The sequence below is a fragment of the Phyllostomus hastatus genome, unplaced genomic scaffold, assembly GCF_019186645.2.
Source record: "Phyllostomus hastatus isolate PE091 unplaced genomic scaffold, TTU_PhHast_1.1 phas_contig_16, whole genome shotgun sequence".
Taxonomy (NCBI): Eukaryota; Metazoa; Chordata; class Mammalia; order Chiroptera; family Phyllostomidae; genus Phyllostomus; species Phyllostomus hastatus.
Window position 1 is genome coordinate 19,429,019 of NW_025333643.1, and position 19,925 is coordinate 19,448,943.

At 39.9% G+C, this 19,925-nt stretch overlaps 1 protein-coding gene across 26 annotated transcripts in view; it reads right to left on the bottom strand.

Moving 5' to 3' along the window:
- The window catches only part of CADPS (calcium dependent secretion activator), a 461,254-nt gene extending 442,557 nt beyond the window's left edge, over positions 1-18,697 (bottom strand). For all 26 annotated transcript variants that reach the window (XM_045832207.1, XM_045832200.1, XM_045832201.1 and 23 more), the window contains exon 1: positions 17,667-18,697. In XM_045832207.1, the coding sequence (XP_045688163.1) occupies positions 17,667-18,110 (444 nt within the window). In that variant the 5' untranslated portion in view covers positions 18,111-18,697. The remainder of the gene's footprint in view (positions 1-17,666) is intronic.
- Between the last annotated feature and the right edge of the window lie 1,228 nt (positions 18,698-19,925).

Consider the following 19,925-nt stretch of genomic DNA (forward strand, 5'->3'; position numbering starts at 1 on the left):
GATGTTTATGCAAACCTAGGTCAGTTTTTAAGATGAATTCATATGGTAGTGAGGACAAGTCCAAGATTCTCTTCTAGTCTGATTAGGCGCACCTTGACATTTTCTTTTCAGATTCTTTGCCTATACCACAAACCATGCTCCCACATCTGTCCTCCTGTGAGCTTGATATAAACCTGGGTTTACTGTGGGGCTTATTACCTTTGGGGCCCAGATTAAGCTCCATCTGAATCCTCTTGGGCAGCTGGAACCTGAAGTGGAATCACATATACCATTTCTGAAATTACACCATGTCTAGCTCTATAACCTTTGTCCAAGAGACATGATGTACTCCACAATGTTATGCAGGAGTGTTTTTGCACCTGAACAGGAAGATATCAGAATATTGGTCATTGAAATTAAATATAATTTAGAGGGCAAGTACCTTGATTTGCATTTTTAAGATTTATAAGAAGAGAAACACTCATACCTCTCCCATTATGACAAATACATTAAAATTACTCTAAAAACAAAACCAAAAATCAACAATTGTTCTAATGAAAATGCTTTTGAACTAGTAACTCAGGACACTTTTACATATAGGCATGAATTTTCTGAGATTTTCCACAAATTTCCCCCACAAAACTGTAAAGATTACCTGTGCTGGATAAAATATTGAAGCATAATTTGTGATCCTTTTCAAATTATGGAGAAGTTTACACTTCTTCTTACTCTTTCTTCTCCATACCCTCCACACACTTCACTTAGATTAATCTCCAAATACTACACTAGTCATGTCATTGCTCTGCTCTGAATTCTTCCACTGTTCGCCATTGCCTACAAAATAAAGTCCTAATCTCCAAATACTACACTAGTCATGTCATTGCTCTGCTCTGAATTCTTCCACTGTTCTCCATTGCCTACAATATAAAGTCCTCCACCTTTTCCACCCAGCCCCTTTACTCTGGTGTTCAAGGGTATCCACAATCATGAACTGACATTTGTTCTCATTTATATATCTCCAATATTGGAACATCATACAATTGTATTTGTTCTGAGTTCCTCAAACTTGCTTTGGCTGATTTCAGCTATGAATACTTGAAAGTATCTTTATTCTCCTCAAAAATATTTTATGCATCATTCTTTGATCTCGGTTAGTTTGAGGCTTAATTCAAATACCACTTCTTCCATAAAGCATGGTTAAAGGCTTAAGCAACAGAGGCATGTTAAACAGAGACATAAAACTTCCAGGGCCCTAAAAAATCCAAAATCTACTCTTACCTTATGACAGCATGGATGGAACTGGAGGATATTATGCTAAGTGAATGAAATAAGCCAGTTGGTGAAAGACAAATATCATATGATCTCACCTATAAGAGGAACCTAATGAATGAAGTATACTAATGAGAAAAATAGAACCAGAGGCATGGAAACAAGGGACAGACTGACAGTGACCACAGGGGAGAAGGAGGGTGACAAGGGTGGAAAGAAGGGGAAGGGGCCAGTCAAGGAATGTTTATGAATGTCCCATGGATGTGGACAACAGAGTGGGGAATGATTGTGGGAGTTGGAGGGGTAGACTGGGCAGAGGAGGGCAAAGGGGGGAAATTGGGACAATTGTAATAGAATTATAATAAAATACTTAATAAAAAATAAAATCTGACCCTTTTAAGAGTTCTGGTCAAGATGGAAGTATAGGTAGAAATGCTTCATTTTCTTGCACAACCAAAAGAAGGAAAACAACCAATTTAAAAACAATAAACAACCAGAACTGTCAGTAATTCAAATTGCATGGAACTCTGACAACCAAGGAGTTAAAGAAACATTTCTCCAGACTGGTAGGAGGGGTTGTGACAGGCAGCCAGGCAGAGAGAACCTGCAGCAAAGCAGCAGACCACGTGGGTGAGGCATGGCTAGTTGACTGGGAAACTAAAGACTCAAGACCTCTAGCTGTAAAGTACTGTGGGAGCTGAGATAGCAGGAGAAACTCCCAGTCTCACAGGAGAGTGGTTGGAAGTGGGGCTACAGCAGAACAATCAAGCAACATTATTCCCTCTCTGACCCCTCCCCTACAGGCAGTGCCACAAGGCAGCAAAGAGGGTTGCCCATCCCAGGTGAATACCTAAGGCTCCACCCCCTTACAACATAACAGGTGCACCAAGACAAAGAAATATGGCCCAAATGAAAGAACAAATCAGAACACCAGAAAAAGAGCTAAGCAATGAGGAGATAAACAACCTATCTGATGCAGAGTTCAAAACACTGATAATCAGGATGCTCACATAAATGACTGAGCTTGCTCACAAAATGAAGGAAGAAATGAAAGCTATACAAAGTAAAATAAAGGAAAATATAAAGGGAACCAATAGTGGAGGAAACAAGGACTCAAATCAATGATTTGGAGAAAAATGAAGAATAAACATCTAACCAAGAGAGAATGAAGAAACAAGAATTCAAACAAACAAACAAACAAACAAATAAAAAACTGAGAAGAGACTTAGGAACCTCTGGGACAACTCTAAGCACTCCAACATCTGAACCATAGGGGTGCCACAGGAGAAGAGAAAGAGCAAGAAATTGAAAACTTATTTGAAAAATAATGAAGGAAAACTTCCCCAGTCTGGTGAAGGAAAAAGACTTCCAGGGAGCTTAGAGAGTTCCAAAGAAGTTGGACCCAAGGAGGAACACACCAAGATACATCATAATAAAGTTACTTAATATTAAAGATAAGGAGAAAATCTTAAAAGCAGCAAGAGAAAAGGAGAGAGTTACCTACAAAGGAGTTCCCATAAGATTATCACCTGATTTCTCAAAAGAAACTTTACAGGCAAAAAGGGGCTGGAAAAGCTATTTGAAGTCCTGAAAGGCAAGGACCTATATCCAAGATTGCTCTATCCAGCAAAGCTATCATTTAGAATGGAAGGGCAGATAAAGTGTTTCCCAGATAAGGTCAAGTTAAAGGAGTTCATCATCACCAAGCCCTTATTATATGAAATGTTAAAGGCATTTATCTAAGAAATAGAAGAAGATAAAAAACTATGAAGAGTAAAATGACAACAAACTCATAATTATCAACAACTGAATCTAAAAAACAGAAACAAAAACTAAGCAAACAACTAAAATAGGAACAGAATCACAAAAATGGAGATTACATGGAGGGTTATCAGTGGGGAGGGAGAGGGGTGGGTGAGGGGGAAAAGGCACAGGGAACTGATAGGCATAAAATAGACAGGGGGAGGTTAAGAATAATATAGGAAATAGAGAAGCCAAAGAACTTATATGTACAACCCATGGACATAAACTAAGGGGTGGGGGAGGTGCTGGAGGGTGGGGGGCTACAGGTCAGACAGGGGATAAAGGGGAGGAAAAAATGGGACAACTATAATAGTATAACCAATAAAATATACTTAAAAAGACATGAATGTATGTAAATGTGCTTCAAAACTATAAAATTATTTTGAAAAACAAACCCTTTCAAATTAAATAAATAAATAAATAAATAATGTATTGTCTCCCAAATGAAAAACTGAATTTGGAAAATTGAAAATACGAAATGTTCAATTAAATGGCTTCCAAATATATGTCAACTTCACTAATTGTTAAATTTAGTGCTACAAGGTATCTCTGACATTGAAAACAATGAAAATTTTTTCAATTTGCAAGGATTCCTGTAGCTATACCATGATTCCTGAAAAAATCACAGTCATTTATTAGTTAAGTTATGTAGATGAATAGTTTACAAAGATGGGAAAAATCTTTCCAATTTTTAAATTATTTTATTGTTTTTCAATTACAGTGGTCTGCATTTAACCCCCACCACTCCCCCACCCCAACCCCAGCCAAATCCACCATTCTCCCTTTCTTCCACCCCTGCCCTTGGTTTTGTACATCTGTCCTTTATAGATGTTCCTGAAAAACCTTCCCCCCATTACCCTCTCTCATGCCCCCTCTGGTTACTGTTAAATTGTTCTTAATTTCAATGTTTCTGGTTATATTTTGCTTGCTTTTTTCTTTTGTTGATTAGGTTCCAAAAAATAATGGATGTGAGATGTGAGGTACATTTTAATATGTTTGCTGTGAGCTGAGGTAGATCTTCTGAAAGTGTTAGTCACTATGACCTTCAAAATCTGCAGTGGTCTGGCCATACTTAGTATGAATCTGAGCCTGACCACACATTGGGTAGCCCTACATGTATTCTGGAGGCCCAGATGGAAGTTCTGTAGTTCTGTCCAGCCAGTGGAGCCTCTCTGGACCTCACTCACTTTTGCCTGTTACAAAACACAATTTTAGAGTTCATGCCCCATCTACTCAAAAAGGTTGTTTTAAAGAAAAAATGAGGTCAACTTAGAGAACATACTATAAATGGCAAGGAATCCTTATTCTCTAAGCAGTCGTGAATTCAACAATCATGAATTCAACAATCATGAATTCATGCATCAAGTATTTTTCAGCACCTATTAGGTGTATAGGCTATCTATCAGGCACCAGGGAATACTAAATAGAATAATCTCTGTAGAGTCAGGAAAAAGAAGCAGTTATACAACAAAGTAAGGTGTACTCAATGCTCTCATGCAGTAAATGCAGTGCATGGTTAAGAGTGCATGTTGGAAAGACTGCCCGGGCCCCAACCCAGCTCTACCACTTAATAAATGTATGACCAATGCAAGTTTAACTTCTTTGTCTCTTGTTTTTTCTTTGTTTGCTTGTTTGTTAGTTTTTTATATGTAGGGTTGAGATGATTAGTAACCTATCGTATAGAATTGCTGTAAGAATTAAATGAGATAAGACATGCCATAGTTATTTATAGAATAACTATATATGTAAATATCTGGTACTCATTATTTACTCACATTATTTATAATGACTGGGTGCCATGTTCTTCCTAGGGGACTGATGGAAGGCAGGGTAGGAAGGGCTTTTCAAGAGGGAGAAACAATGTGTGCAAAGACTGAGACACTAAAGTGTATACAACAGTGCAGGGGCATTAAGTGATTTAATGGGCTGAAGCTGAAGGTGCGTGCAGAATTGCAGGAGTTGAGGCTGGATGGTGAGGTAGGATATAGTTATGCTATGAAAATGAATTTAGAATTTATCTTGTGTATGCAATAAAAAGCTACATGGGAACTCTGAGCAAGAAAAAGTCATGATTGGATTTTTGCTTCAGAATGATCCCTCTGGAAGCTAAATGAAACATGGGCAATAGAGGAGGCAGAGAAAGACAGAAGGTTATCACAATAGTCTATATAAGAAATTATAAGGACCCAAAGCAGGGCACCAGTGGTAAAGATGAAAAAGAGGAGAAAGAGATAAAAATGTTCGCAGCAGGAACATCAACAGGACGTGTGTACACTTTGGTGGTGATGATGAGCAACAGTAAAGGAGTTTTGAGCTTCTGTCTTTGTTAAATAGTAGCACCACAACTGTAAGACAATAAGTTTGTCATCACAGAGTTAGAAAATAGAGGAGGTAGGAGTCTTGGTAAGAAATTCTATTGTTGAGTAGTCTGAGGACATCGTAGGGGAGGTGTCATAGAGGTCTATGCTCTTTCTAGTCTATAGACATGTCCCATTTGTGAACTGTGTTTTATTGGTCTTCACCAAGATAAAGTTCTAGTACTGGAAATAACATCAACCTCATTACTAAGCTGTTCAATTCAATTGATTATTTTTTGTAGCAAGACTTTCTTGAAGAAAGCAGCAAGTTGATTAGCATTTGAATGGAAGTTCCTTACCTTCTTGTACATTCATGACAAAGTATTCACTGACTTGGACCAGTCTGAGATCAAACCTTCAGCAGCACTGATGTAAATGACTAGATGTATGGGTTTGAGGTCTCATGAGATGCCCATGCTGGAGATGGTAATTTGAAAATGAAAATGTAGAAACATTAGTAGATACAGCCATTATTTAGTGGTAAGTTTGCTGAGAAATAGTACAGAGATGAAAAGAGGGTTATATTGGTTTACCAGGGCTGTTGTAACAAACTGCTACAAATGAGGTGGCTTAAACAATAGCAATTTATTTTCTTACAGTTCTGGAGCCTAGAAATAAAAGATCAGGGTATAGGCAGAGTTGGTTCCTTCTGAGGGCTGTGAAGAATATATTCCATACCTCTCCCCTAGCTCCTGGTGCTTTCCTGGAAATCTTTGGTGTCCCGAGCTTGTGGGAGCATCATCCTAATGTATGCCTTCTTTTTCACATGGCATTCTCCCTGTGTGCATCTTAATGTCCAAATTTCCCTATTCAATAATGACACCAGTCATAATGGATTAGGGTCCACCCTGACAATCTCCTCTTTAACTAATTACATCTGCACAGAATGTATTTCCATATAAGGTCACATTCTGAAGTACTGGGGGTTAGGACTTAGACATATGGATTTTGGGGGGACACAAACAACCCATAACAAAAGCCAAGGATGGAGACCTGAAAAACACCAATATTTAAGATTCAGATAGATACTCATCATGTCCTGCATTACAATCTCAGGTATGTTTTAAGTTGGTGCACCTCAACTTCTCAACCAGATTGGTAGGTTTCGGGAGATCAGGGAGGCTGTCTAAAATGTCTTTGCAGATTTTGTCTACAGGATTTAGTGAGTTTCTTGTATATATAAGTGGCTCAAAACAATATTGTCTGATGATGTGTAAGAAACAAAAATTGAATATGGAAGAGCCCCCAAGAAATGTTTTGAACACAGTATGTTATGACACTCTGCCTTATAGACAACAGTTGCTGTACTTGTCAGAAAAATTGCCAAAGTAGATGTTCAAGATATGTTTTAACTCATTTGCTTAAACAACTCTATGCCTATCGTTACACCAAAAGGCTGTTTTTCTTGCATGGGCAACAGAAGGCATAATTATTTGCAAGAATTTTCAATGTTTATCCTTTGCTTTCCTAAGTGGCACAGTAGATTCTCTGTACCACTCTACATGTTTGCCAAAATCCTATTGTCTGTGTGAAAGCACTGTAGCCCCTGGAGGGTTGATAACTGAGCATGTGCCCTGGAACACTTAAGAATGGTTTTTACTAGTAAACTTACCTACTGCACATGAGTGCTTCTGGGAAACACCACATGACAGATTGATATTTTCCTCCCATAGGCTGTTGTATAATACATTATCAATTATCATGATCAGTTTCATTATCATTATGAACACATTATAGGTTTACATCTCTCAATATTAGAATAGTAGCTAGAAGCATGGGACACTTGGGGACTTGGTAATCTAATTTATCTGTAAGGTTCTCAGTGTTTTCTTTGCTTGTTAAAATGAAATAAATGACTTAGCAAAGGTAATTTTCCCTTTGACTAGTTAAAAGCATCAGAATAATCCACCTAAGTGATTTTACTTTTTTTATAGATATTTCACACCCATTGTATTCTTATTACCCTATCCAATATAAAATAGTGCTTCAGTTATTATTTATGTGTATCCTAACTACACTGATAAAAGACTTCCAATGTAAAAATAGCTTATAGTAAGAGATAAAGTGTCAAAATCCCATAAGAGAATAAAACTAGAAAAAAGAAGCATATTTATTTATGTCTACATATATAGAACTTATAGGTTCTGTTCTATAACTTTGGCAACATTGAGACTGATAATAATTTTAAACACCTAACTTTTACCATAATATTGTTGACTGCCCATTCTTTTTTTTCATAAAGAGCTAAATCAAATAAAACATCCTAAAGAAAATATGTCCAATATAGAGATTCCATTCTCATCTTGGCTCTTTTTGACTTAATGTTGGCCACTTAAACATTCACTATATGATTTAAATTCACCTAGGATTCAGCTATTACAAGAAATTTGTAATTGCTGTGGTTTTTAAATAAGCCAGGCGGTGAAAGACAAATATCATATGATCTCACCTATAAGTGGAACCTAATAAAGAAAACAAATAAGTGAACAAAATAGAATCAGAGACATGGAAATAAAGAACAAACTGACAGTAACAAAAGGGAGAGGGATAACAGGGAAAAGAAGGAGAAGGGTTGTCAAGGAACATGTATAAAGGATTCATGGAAAAAGAAAAATGGGGAAGGATTAAATGTGGGAGCTGGGGGAAGGTTAGGTAGGGACAAGTAATGGGGGGAAAATGGGGACAATTGTAATTGAACAATCATTTTTTAAAGAAGTGAGAAAGAATATAAAATAAAAGAAGACTTTGTAATCAGTCTAGAAATTTGTCAGTTGTTGGTATAAACAAGTTAAGTTGGGAAATGATTGATGTTATGTTTCTGCAACATAAATAATTTTGAAATCATTTGGTAGTTTACCTTTCATGTTTTCTACTGAAAAGCTTTTTTTAAAGTCATAATATTGTATTTCTATAATAGAATCAGACTGTATTTAAGACTACTTCACTTCCTCTCCTAGAATCTCAAAACTTGGAAATTAAAGCATCAGTGCCGAATTTAAACAGTCGGAATGTTTACAAGCATCTTTGTGTCAGGCACTGTTTGAGGAGATGAGGACTCAAAAAAGAGTATAGTGTGGTTCCTGTCTTCGTGGTTCTTACAATCTAGTAGGAGAGATGCACCCACACAAAAATATATTTAAATATAACGTGCAGGAGGTAACACGGGCATAGACTAGGGAGTTAATGGGAGCATCTTTTTCTTAAAGGAGATAACACCTGAGTTAATTAAAGGACAAACAAGAGCAAATAAGGTGAAAAAGGTGAGAAAGATGTTCTAAAACAAGGAACTGTTGGGAATTGCCCTGCCTGGTTTCAGAAGCTGTAACCCCCTCCATAGCTAAGGTGGAGTGAGTGAACTTTGGACCATAAGCCACTAAGGAGACAAAGCTTACCTTCCTGGCAGGGGCCCCACCTCTTCCTCTTTTATTTCACCCTGCCTTGTCCCCAATGCATGATCGGTTAGCCAATAACAGGTAACATTCCTCAAGGGAAGGATGACCTAAGACAGGCATGATCACAGGGGGGGCCCAGGGGAAGGACTTGGGGGTCTACAGCAAAAGGGGGTGATGGACCCTCGCCCCTCGGCTTTGACATAACCTGAGTCCTCATTCTGTCTGCGAGAAGTCTCCTAATCTCTTGGCTGTCTTACTTCCCCTGCCTGACTTAAGCCTGAAACAACGACAGAGGGTGGTGCAGCCCTGTGCTGGAAAGGGTGGGTTACCCGGGTGATCAGGCCTAAGAAAGAATATAGAAAATCCTATGAAACCTGCTTTGCAAAGAATACTCTCAACTAAATGATAAGGGTCTGAGCAGGAAATGAGTTTGTTTCCCAAAGTTTTGTAGCCCTTTAGCTAACAGACCCTGACACAGAACAAGCCCTAGTAGTTCTTTGTATGTTATCTATTGTTTGATCCTTGCTGTCTGACAATGATTGATGAGCTTTACCTGTATTCCTGTTCAAAATGAGCCCAATAAAAGCCCATTGAGGAAAAGCTCTTGGTCCTTCTCCTTTGAGAGAACGGCCACCTTTCCTTTCCAAGCAGATCATGTCTTGGTAGACTTATTCTCATCTGTGGTGGACAGAGGGCTCTGCGGGCAAAGCTCCCCCATAAGGAACAGCAAGAGAAAAGGTATTATAGTATAAAATAGCAAGGGGGCATTTGGTGGACAAAAATGCAAGTATACTATTTTAACTGTTACTGATAATATTTATCCCATATTAAGAATGTGTTAAATATGCTTTTTTTCTTGTAATCCTCAGTATTATGTCCTTCCATTTTACAAACGAGGAAACCAAGACTTAAAGCGATTGGATAATATTTTCAAGGTCACATAGCCACCAGGGCACAAAACTGACCAGGAATTCGAACCAGAGTTAGTGAAGTACCTCAACAAAAGAGGATTAGGGGTACATTGTACCTTCTACCTTATCTTACATTGTACCTTCTACGTCATCTGTTTTAGAGACAAAACTGTAATCATAACCACTACCTTCTAGGTCTGTTTATCATGTCAGTAATTATGATGATCGCAATGATGATAGCAATAAAAAAGGCTTGCTATGGTGAGTACTTCACACATATTAACTTTAAGTTCTCTCACCAATAAAAGTAAAACATCGTACATCCCAACTTAGCAATAACATGTAACACCACATGCCAGCCATCACTTTAAGAGCTTTACTGTATTGTCTTACATAATTTTCACAAGTACCCAATGATGAAGATACCACTATTGTGCCCATTTAATTGATGAGTAAACTGAGTCTCAGATGTTAAGTAAGTGGCCCAGTATCACACAGCCAGTTAGGGGTAGAGCCGAAAAGCAAGCCCAGGCAATTGAGTTTCAGAGTCTATGTTCTTAGCTACTGTTCTTTACTGTCCATCATCTGTCAAAAATAATGACCAAATTTCAAACCATTGACTGACCTCATTGTCCTTTCTTTACCTGCTAATGACAGAGAAGTAATTCTATTACATGTTTGAACTGACAAATGAAAAAATAACAACGTAATTCTGATCATAAGCCCTCTAATTCTGCAGAAATGATAAATCTGATACTAACGTAGAAACTGTTGCCAGAAACAGGGAACATAGAGTTCCAAACTCTAGTCTGTGGGGGTTTTGGATGCCTTATAGGGGCCAAGGTCAGACTATCAATAACTGTGCGGCAGAAGCAAGAAGAGATGGTGTTGTCAAGAACCAGATAGTCCTACTATCTAGATATACATATATATGGTTTCTCTCTTAGAACAATCATAGTTTTAATTAAAAGCAATCAATAATTCATTATTTAAGTGATGGATTGGTAGTCTTCTTTCCATTGCTTTTTGCAAACTTGTAAAATATTAGGCCCAGCTTTGCTACATCTTCTGATTGTAAGAGTAGCCAGAAATGCAGATTTTTAAAATGTGAAATATCTTAATAGTTTTAAATTCCAAGAACTAACTCTATAAATTGAAAAATTCACTGTAGAAAAACCAAATTCTTTGTGGGCCACTTTCAGCCCATAGGGCATAGCTTACAATCTCTTGTGTAGTCCGTAGTCTTGTATCATCTTATGATCTTACCTCCCTGTCTGAAAATTCAGATAGTTGGATAAAATGAACTATAACTTCATTTTGAACCACCTCAGATTCTTTCAAAACACTGCTTTATTTTGTAGTCTAAAAACATACCAAATACTAGTTTGAATGAAATTATAAGTCTTGGTAATAAACCTCATTGTCCAGAAAAAAATGATCAACTATTAGACTGAGAGGGAACATTGGAGAATGTCAAGCTTCCCTATTCCCATCTCCATGTGTCAGATGACCACTGAGACAGATGACTGACTTGCCTACAATCAAGTTGTAGAGATTGAACTCAAACACAGGTTTTAATATACAACCTTTTCCATCATCAGCCAGCTTTTTTCATTCTGTTGAGGAAGTAATTTGAATTTCTGATTCAGCTGTTCCTGCAGTCACCTCTGTACTGGATTTTTCAATTACATACACAAATAAATCTGTCCCCTCCCCATTATATTCATCTTGACTTAATCACCTGAGTTAGGGTTTTGGCCACTTGAAACCAAAAGAATCGAACTACTGATACCCCACAAGCAATGACTCCTTTCATATTTCTGCTATTTCATGTCCTTTCCAGACTGGAACATCTGTCTTTCTTTATGCTTATAAGTCAAACAGATTCTTTAAGATCTACCATATTTTTCAGACTATATATATATATATATATATGACACACTCTTCCCCTAAATTTGGGAGGAAAATGGGGGCTCATCTTATAGCCCAAATGTAGCTTACCTGGCCTGCTGGGAGGGGGGGTAGTGGTAGAGCAGAGTCACAGGGTTATTAAATATTTTACACATTTTTTGCTTCAAAAATTGTTTTCCTATTTTCTTCCTCTCAAACCCAGGTGTGTCTTAAGGTTCAGTGCATCTTATAGTCATAAAAATACAGAAACTTCCTCAATGAATATTTTCCATATTAAATCCATTCCTGTGTGTGTGCATGTATACACACTCTCTCCAAATGATTGCATTGTAATCATCATCTTATACTTAAGCACTTTCTCATTCTCAACTTATTTTACACGTATATATGTTAACTTCCAAGCTAGAATATAGCTCCCCAATTTAGGTGCATACCTCACAGGTATCTTCTGATTTAGCTACCAAGCCTGGAGAGTGCTTGGTGCAAAGACTAATTTATTTAAAACTTAGTTATGCTCTGACTCGTATAGTTTAGTGGGTTGGGCTTCATACCACAAACAGAAAGGTCGCCGGTTCAATTCCCAATCAGGGCACATGCCTAGGTTGGGGTCTAGGTCCCCCAGTTGGGGTTTTTAAGAAGCAACTAATTGATGTTTCCCTCACACATCAATGTTTCTCTCATTCCCTCCCTTCCCCTTTCTCTAAAAATAAAATTTAAAAAATATTTTTTAAAAATAAATAAACTTAGTCCTAAGTTAGTAGAACTCTTCTGATCATTTCAACTTAAGTTGTGTAGACATCTGGTCCCAAATAAAAAAAATACTGATTATATTTTAATGTATAGCCTGTTATTGTGTATTAAATTTGCTTTTGTAGGGGGAAAAATCTTTGAATCATTGCACTTTTACCAATTTAAACAGTACAGTTCTGGAATGAAACATTTAATTTTTTTTTGTTCTTTAGTCCAGTTTTAGAGAAGCACAAGTCTATTTCAAGTGTGTAATGAGGCAAGAACCTCTGTTATTACATCTTCCATGTTTCACATCTTCAGAATGTCTCTGCCAGCACCACTATGTAATGGTTCCTGCCCACTGCATCAAGGAGGTGTGTGGGGTGGTGGTGCCAAAAAAGCACATTTAAAGAATGCATTTTTTCCTTGATGAAGAGATAAACATACAGTCTTTTAAAAAGGAATCTTTTAAATAACCATTTAATTCTTTCAAAGATTAAAATATTTGTTTTCTGAAATGCAAATCATATATTGGACTGACAAAGCGACCCTTAAGAATTCTGAGTAGTAGAGCTAATCCAAATGCCTCAAAACATATGAATGGATGAATCATTAGTATTTATTTAAAATATACACACTCATGTAAATACATAGTTATCTAGCAGTAGATCTTAAATTTCAGGAAAGGTATAGGCTTTTGAGTCATTATTATCTAATAAAGGCAAATAAGTAAATGAATAAAGACAATTTCTTTGGCTAACAGTGACTCAATATTAGCCATATTTTCATGGCAAGATATAAGCTGAATTACATGGAAGTGAGTAGCTTGCATTTACAACTCATTGGTCTAAAGATCTCCTGAATGAAATGTGAGTTCATATGGAATAAACACAATTATAGGATTGCCCCTTTCCCTCATCATATACACATGGGCACACATCTACACAAACCTGTACATTCACACAATATTCATTTTGGAAATTAGTAATCCAGGCATTATAAATTAATTCCTAGCCACTTTTTAAAATTTGGTTATGCCAATCTAAATATCATACACGTGTTTACAGTGCCTGCTTTTATATTCCCTCAGTAACATCTATAAGTAGCTAGTTCACATGAGGTAGCCACCCATCACCGTTACTACATAATTTAGAAACATATGGTATAGCTTTGCCATGCCAACTTCTAGGTATTCACTCTACCATTCTGACAAAAAGAAAAATAAAAAGCACAGAACTGTTTTCAAATTGTCATTTATGAGCTGCTAAAACACACATAAGTGACAGTAGGATGGCCAGATTTTTATGTTGGTCATAAATTATCATTATAAGTACATTATATTTAGATTCACAGTAGTATAAGAAAAAATATACCTATAAACGATAAACTACATTTTCACATAGTCTGTTTAAAGTCTCTTAACTAGGAAAATTGTTGGAATGCCTAGGCACTCTTTTTCCCAGTAAAGTGAAACCAAAATAATTATCAGAATTATTCAGCAATGGTATCTTCACCCTCTGCTCCTTTCTGGTTGTTATCCTGAGCTCAAATACTACTTTTGTTTCCAGCTTGAACCATATAGAAAGACTGACAACAGTCTGGTGTTCACATTGATCACCTAACAACCACCTCTCTCCTTCATACTGTTTATGAGATTAGTACCTAAGTGTACATTTTGCTTGTGTTGACTACAGCAGTTCCCCCTTTCCATGTTTTCAGTTACTGGTAGTCAACCATGGTCCAAAAATATTAAATGGAAAATCCCAGAAATAAACAATTCATAAGTTTTAAATTGTGCACCTTTCAGAGTAGCATGATGAAATCTCATGCCGTCCCATGTCCATCCCACCTAGGAGGTGAATCAACAAACTCTTTGTCCAGCATATCAACACTGCATGCCACTCTCCTTTAGTCATTTAGTAGCAATCTGGGTTAGCAAATTGACAGTCATGTTATCACAGTGTTTGTACTCAAGTAACATTTATTTTATTTAATAATGACCCTAAATGCATTCATATAACTTCTATCATAGTACATTGATAAACTGTTTTACAGTTTATTGTGCCTACTATGCAAATTAAATTTTATCATAAGTATGTATGTATAGGAAAAACATAGCACATTTAGGGTTTGGTACTATCTACAGTTTCAGGCATCCATTGGGAACATCGGCCCCATAGGACCAGAAGGGACCAATGTATTTGATAGGTGCCCTAAGGAAGAGGTGTAGGCTCCTCTAAACTCAAACAGAAATAACCCTGGTTAAGAAGTACTACACTTGACATGTTGTAAGGATGTTAGGGTTCTATTTTTCACTTTAGAATATTTCTGGCCAGTATTACCTATTAAAAAGATAGGATTTGGAATCAGAATGCCCATGCCTCAATCTTCACTCTTCACAAATTATAAAACCTCTCTGAATCTCAGTTTTCTCTTCTAAAGATGAGGATAGTAATTCCTACATTGTTAGGGTTATTAGGAGAAATTAAAATGATCTAAGCACAGAAAAATGCATTTAGGTAAAAACCAAGGAAATACGAAAAAAAGTATATATTTTAATTAGTAATAATGTATCAATATAAGTTCTTTAACTGTAGCAGATGTACCATATTACAGTAAGATATCAATAATAGGAGAAAACTCAGTGAGAGGTATATGGGAATTTCCTGCACTATTTTCTCAATTTTTTAGTAAATCTAAAATTTCTAAAAATAAAGCCTATTTTAAAAAAGTGATCTAAGTGAAGTGCCTTGCACATAATAGGTACTTGACAAATGGTTGCCAGTATTATGAATATAGGTTATTTGGCTTCACAATGTGTATCATGTGCAGTATTATATGATCTTGTGTTTTATCGCCAGCTTTACTGAGATATAATTGACATATAACATGGTCTAAGTTGAAGGCACAGAGTGTAATGATTTGACAGTATGATCTCTTCTTTTTGCCAGTTCAGCGATTCTTTTTTCATAGGCAATTTTCTTTCTCTCCTTCCATGTCACTCTTTTCTTTTTCTCTACATCATTTTGTATAGCTTTTTCTAGTTCATCCATTTCCAGCCTATTGCAAACTCATGTTTAGTTTAAAACCTGTTTATATTGCTCCAAGACTAATTTTAGTTCATTAATCTTATTTGTTGGCTTGCAATTTTACCACAGCGACATGCGAACTTTTTAGTTACTTTCAAAGATGGCTCTTTTTTTTTAAAAAGAAAAAGTTCCAAGCTCTCTATGAGAAAAATAGAAAAACAACCTATTTCAAAAAGACATTAAAAACTTTCAGATATAGCAATGGACAAGTTTGTTTCTGCTGCAATGACTAAAAATAGTTTGACCACATGCTAGTGTTATCAATCTGTCCCGTGGATTTACACATAAGGTCATGTGTAAAACCAAAACCCACTTGCCCATCAAAAGCATAGCTTTGAATGGATTCAGACAAAACCTACAACCAGAGCAGAAAAATTTAGCCACCTGGTAATCTCTCTCAGGTAGCTGAAGGTAGTTTAGAAAACTGGCTCTGCATGAGAACGGATTTCTTGAATTCTAGTGCTGGTTGCAAGTGTCTATTTAAATGACAGAGCTCTAGAGTCTTTTGATTGATAAAGGGAAGTTTGTTCCTTATTTTTTCTTTAAATCATAACAGTTTTCATTGCCAAAGAACTAGTGCACCATCTTTGGATGATGGTGTTATTAATGGGATAGATTTTAAAGATGGAATTTCCCCTACTATAAAGACACAATAATTTCAAGTTGAAACCTGAAATATCAGGCATGTGTGTGGACCCAGCACCCAATCTTAAAAGAATACCCAAAAAACTTTTACTGTCCTAAATATACCTTTGCTCTATGGTAGTCCAAAATACAGGCTGAAAAAGAAAGGGGCTACTGCTGGGGGCGGGGTCCAGAATGGAGGTGTAGTTCACCTGCTCTTTTTCAACCAGGAAATGAGTTTTATTTTTAACAAAACTGACAGCCAAGCTAGTAATAGCTAAAATAAATTATCAGTGCTGGCTGGTGTGTGTACATATATAAGCAAAACAAACAGAAAAATCTGTGCTCACTCAAGATAAGGGTGGATAAATGCAGGAAAACCCTAGACTTTATTACAGCAACATAAAATTCAGTTTTAACTGTCACCAACCAGAAATTCACTATTTTAAGAAATTGGTCTCACAACCTTGATGGGGTTAGACTTGACTTCACTCACTGCCCTTGGGGCCTTCACTGGCTTTTCTAATAGCTTAAGCTCTGCACATTGGCTTAGAAGACAACAGATTCTGACTTTCTTCACTGACTCACTCCACGTGAGTACCTGACCCCTTCCCTTCTTGTCCGGCGCCAACTCCTCACATCCAGCAGTCGCCACCCCCCTCCTTTCTCAGGCTGGAGAGCAGCTGATAGAAATAGGCTCTTTTTTTTTTTTTTTTTTTAACATCAAAGGCGGTCTGCAGCCGCCTCAGCTTCAGACACAAAAAGCGTGTGATGCTTGTAATTGCGAGGCTTTTTTGCAGCTCACTTATTATCAAGCCAGCAATGGCAGGGCTTTGAGGGCCTCGGAGAGCCAGGAGGTGGCGGCGAAGTCACCTTGGAAAGAGAGGAGGGTCAAAGGGAGGAAGGTAGGGCGCCTGACCCAGGCAGGAGGATCAGAGGGGAGGCCCTGTTCTGGGGTCAGTGAGAAAGAGGAGTGGGTACTCAACGGAGCGGAGGCCAGAGGGAAGCGGTGCCCCAGGACCCTTAGGCGACACAGGTCAGTGGTCAGCTGACCCCGGGGAGGGAGGAAGATGCCCTATGTAGTGAGATTGGAAGCTTCGCGGTCCGGGCGTGCTTTCTCCCGCATGGGGGTCGGTGGCTCTCAGCTCCGGTGAGACAAGCGCTGCTCCGAGGCGCTCTTCACGCTCCACACCATAGCCCCCACCTGCCGGGTGCCCCCACCCGGCGAGCGCACCCCACGGAGGTCGGGCTTGTAGCTGAGAGCGGCCGAGGGCGGCTGGAAAGTGCCGGGAGCTGTGCAAGCGAGTAAGGCCTGTGGGCGCCCCAAGCTGCAAGTCACTCCCAGAGCTCCCTGGCCACTGAGCCGGACCTGCCAGGCTCGTATGCCCTATCTCTCGGGGAGGCCGGGCGCTCAAAACTGCTCCCCAGGCCCCTCTCACCGGTCGGTGCAGTAGAGTGAGGGCCTCGCAGCCCCTTCCGCAGGGCGCGTTCTCCACCTGCTTCTGCTCCACGCCCGCTGCGCCCCCAGCTCCCATTGTTCGCCCCGCCCGCCCGGCGACCTCCCGGAGCTGCCGCCTGGGCCATCCGGGCGGGCGTATTTACCTTCTGCTGCCGGCGAGCCATGTCGGTGGGCTGCTTGGCGTTGAAGGGGTAGGCGATGCAGCGCATCACGAACACATAAAGCTGCAGCCTCTTCTTCCTCTCCTCCTCCTCTTTCTGCAGCCGCTCCAATTCCTCCTTCTCCTTCTCGCTCACCACTGACGGGCTGGGGCTGGAGGGCCGGCCGCCCCCGGCGCGACTGCTGGGCTGCAGCCCCCCGGCCCCGCCGCCGCTGCTTGCGCCGCTGCCTCCGCCGCCGCCAGCGCCCACTCCGGCCCCGGCGCCGGAGCCGCCGCCGCCCCCCAGCCCCGCACCGCCGCCGGAGCCCTCGCTGGTGCGGCTGGGGGACAGTCGCGCGCCGGACGCGGCTGAGCCGAGCACCTCCTTGCCGCTCTCCTCCTCCACGATCTCATCCGATTCCTCTTCGCTAGACGAAGGGTCCAGCATGGTGGCGCCCGAGGAGGGGAGTCTCTGGAGCCCCCGGCTTGGGCTACAAAATATGGGCGGCGCTGGAGGCAGCTGGGGGTCGGCTCTCCGGGAGGGCGCTTCTCCGTTAAATCCGGGAGCGAGCGCCCTACAGCTCAGCCTGGGCCGCCAAGACTGTTTTCTGCACCCGGCGATCCGAAGCTGGGCTCAGACCCAGGAGCGAGAGGGGAGGAGGGGAAGAGAGAGGTGCATCCGTGGACCCGAGGTGGGCAAGGGGGAGAGTCAATTGCAAGCTCGGAGCCCGCAGCCGGATGCCATCTGCAACCGCTGAAGGAGGTGCCTCCAGAAAAGATGCCGAGTGTTGCAAGCTGTCGATGCAGCCCAGAGCTGGAGAGGCATCTTGCCGATTGGGGAGGGAGCGGCGCTTACGTGTTTATTGGCTTAACTCTCCCGTGTCCGTGGTGTAAAGGGTGGTTTCAGAGAGCTGGAGGAGGGAGAACGCGAGCGTCCCCAAAGTCTCGAAGCTTCAGTACTGACCTTAATGCTTTCCTACCCAACTCATCCCCTTCCCTTTGTGGATAATTTCCTCCTTATCTTTAGCTATCACTGTCCCCGACCTCTTTCCCCCTCCCGTGGATGAAAGTTCTTGGGTGGGGTTCGGGGGGGTGGGGTGGGAGAAGAGAAATACACAAACCAGTGCTGACTTGTTAGCGAAGACGGTAAATCCAGAGGTCTCACTGAGACAAAGTTGGCGAAATCCCATGCGGTAAAGAATCTATCTCCCTACCCCAAGCTTCTTCACACCTGGGCCGTGGGAGCTGTGTGGCTGGGCAGCGTGTTTGTCCCACTTGTGTAAACTCTGATTCCTGCAATTTACATACGCCCACTCTCATTAAAATAAAAGTGAATCAGATTTAGAGTGGATTTGTGTATCGACACTGCAGCTCAACTAATTTAAGTAGAATCCTCGCCCTTGCCTTCACTGCATAAACTATGATGAATATCCTTCAATTCCAAGGACTTGGGAACACTTTCTGCCATGGTGAGCCTACCAGAAAAACAGAAGGGCTTCTGGTTGCTCAGCCCTTTCCATTCTGGCTCGCTGGATGATCTGGGTGGAAGAGTGGGGACGCCCACATCAAAGACACCCCAAGAACTCGGCAGCATCAACTTCTAAAAGCGATGACTGTCTCACTGTCTTCATCCATCCCTGCCTCTCAGTTATCTATTAATTCAAAAACTGCAGATGGTGCCTTCCTCCCCCTGCTCCTTTCACTTAAGCCAATAAATCGGCAGACGGTGGAGCTGGCCAGCGTGCTGAATCTAATCAGAGACCCGCAGATGGAAAACAAACCAACAACCTCTACCCTTGCATCCTAGGCTATCTAGAGACTAATCTCCACGCCACCTCATTTCCTATATTTATGTATTTTATGGTTCTCTAATAATTACATGTACATACTCATGGAAGTTGTTGTAAATGTGTAACAGGAATTAAAATTTACACCATATCTGTCTTCATGTATTTTCAAACTTACGAGTTTACTGTAAGCTTTGATACTCAAGTGAAGTTTCCTATCTAATCTCTTTAAGAACTAAAAATAAACTCAAAACCACATCTAGCTTCACATTAACCCTAACCAACCTGTTTGATTTTTTAAAATTAACTAATATATTAGAGTTTACCACCACACTCACTTCAGGGGCATACTTTCTGTGGCCATCACTCATTCTGTATCTACTTAAAATAAATAACCCAGTGATGTGGAAATCGTTACAAACAGAAAATATAATAGGCCAAACAATCAAGTAACCACTTTTATTCAGTTCATTTTT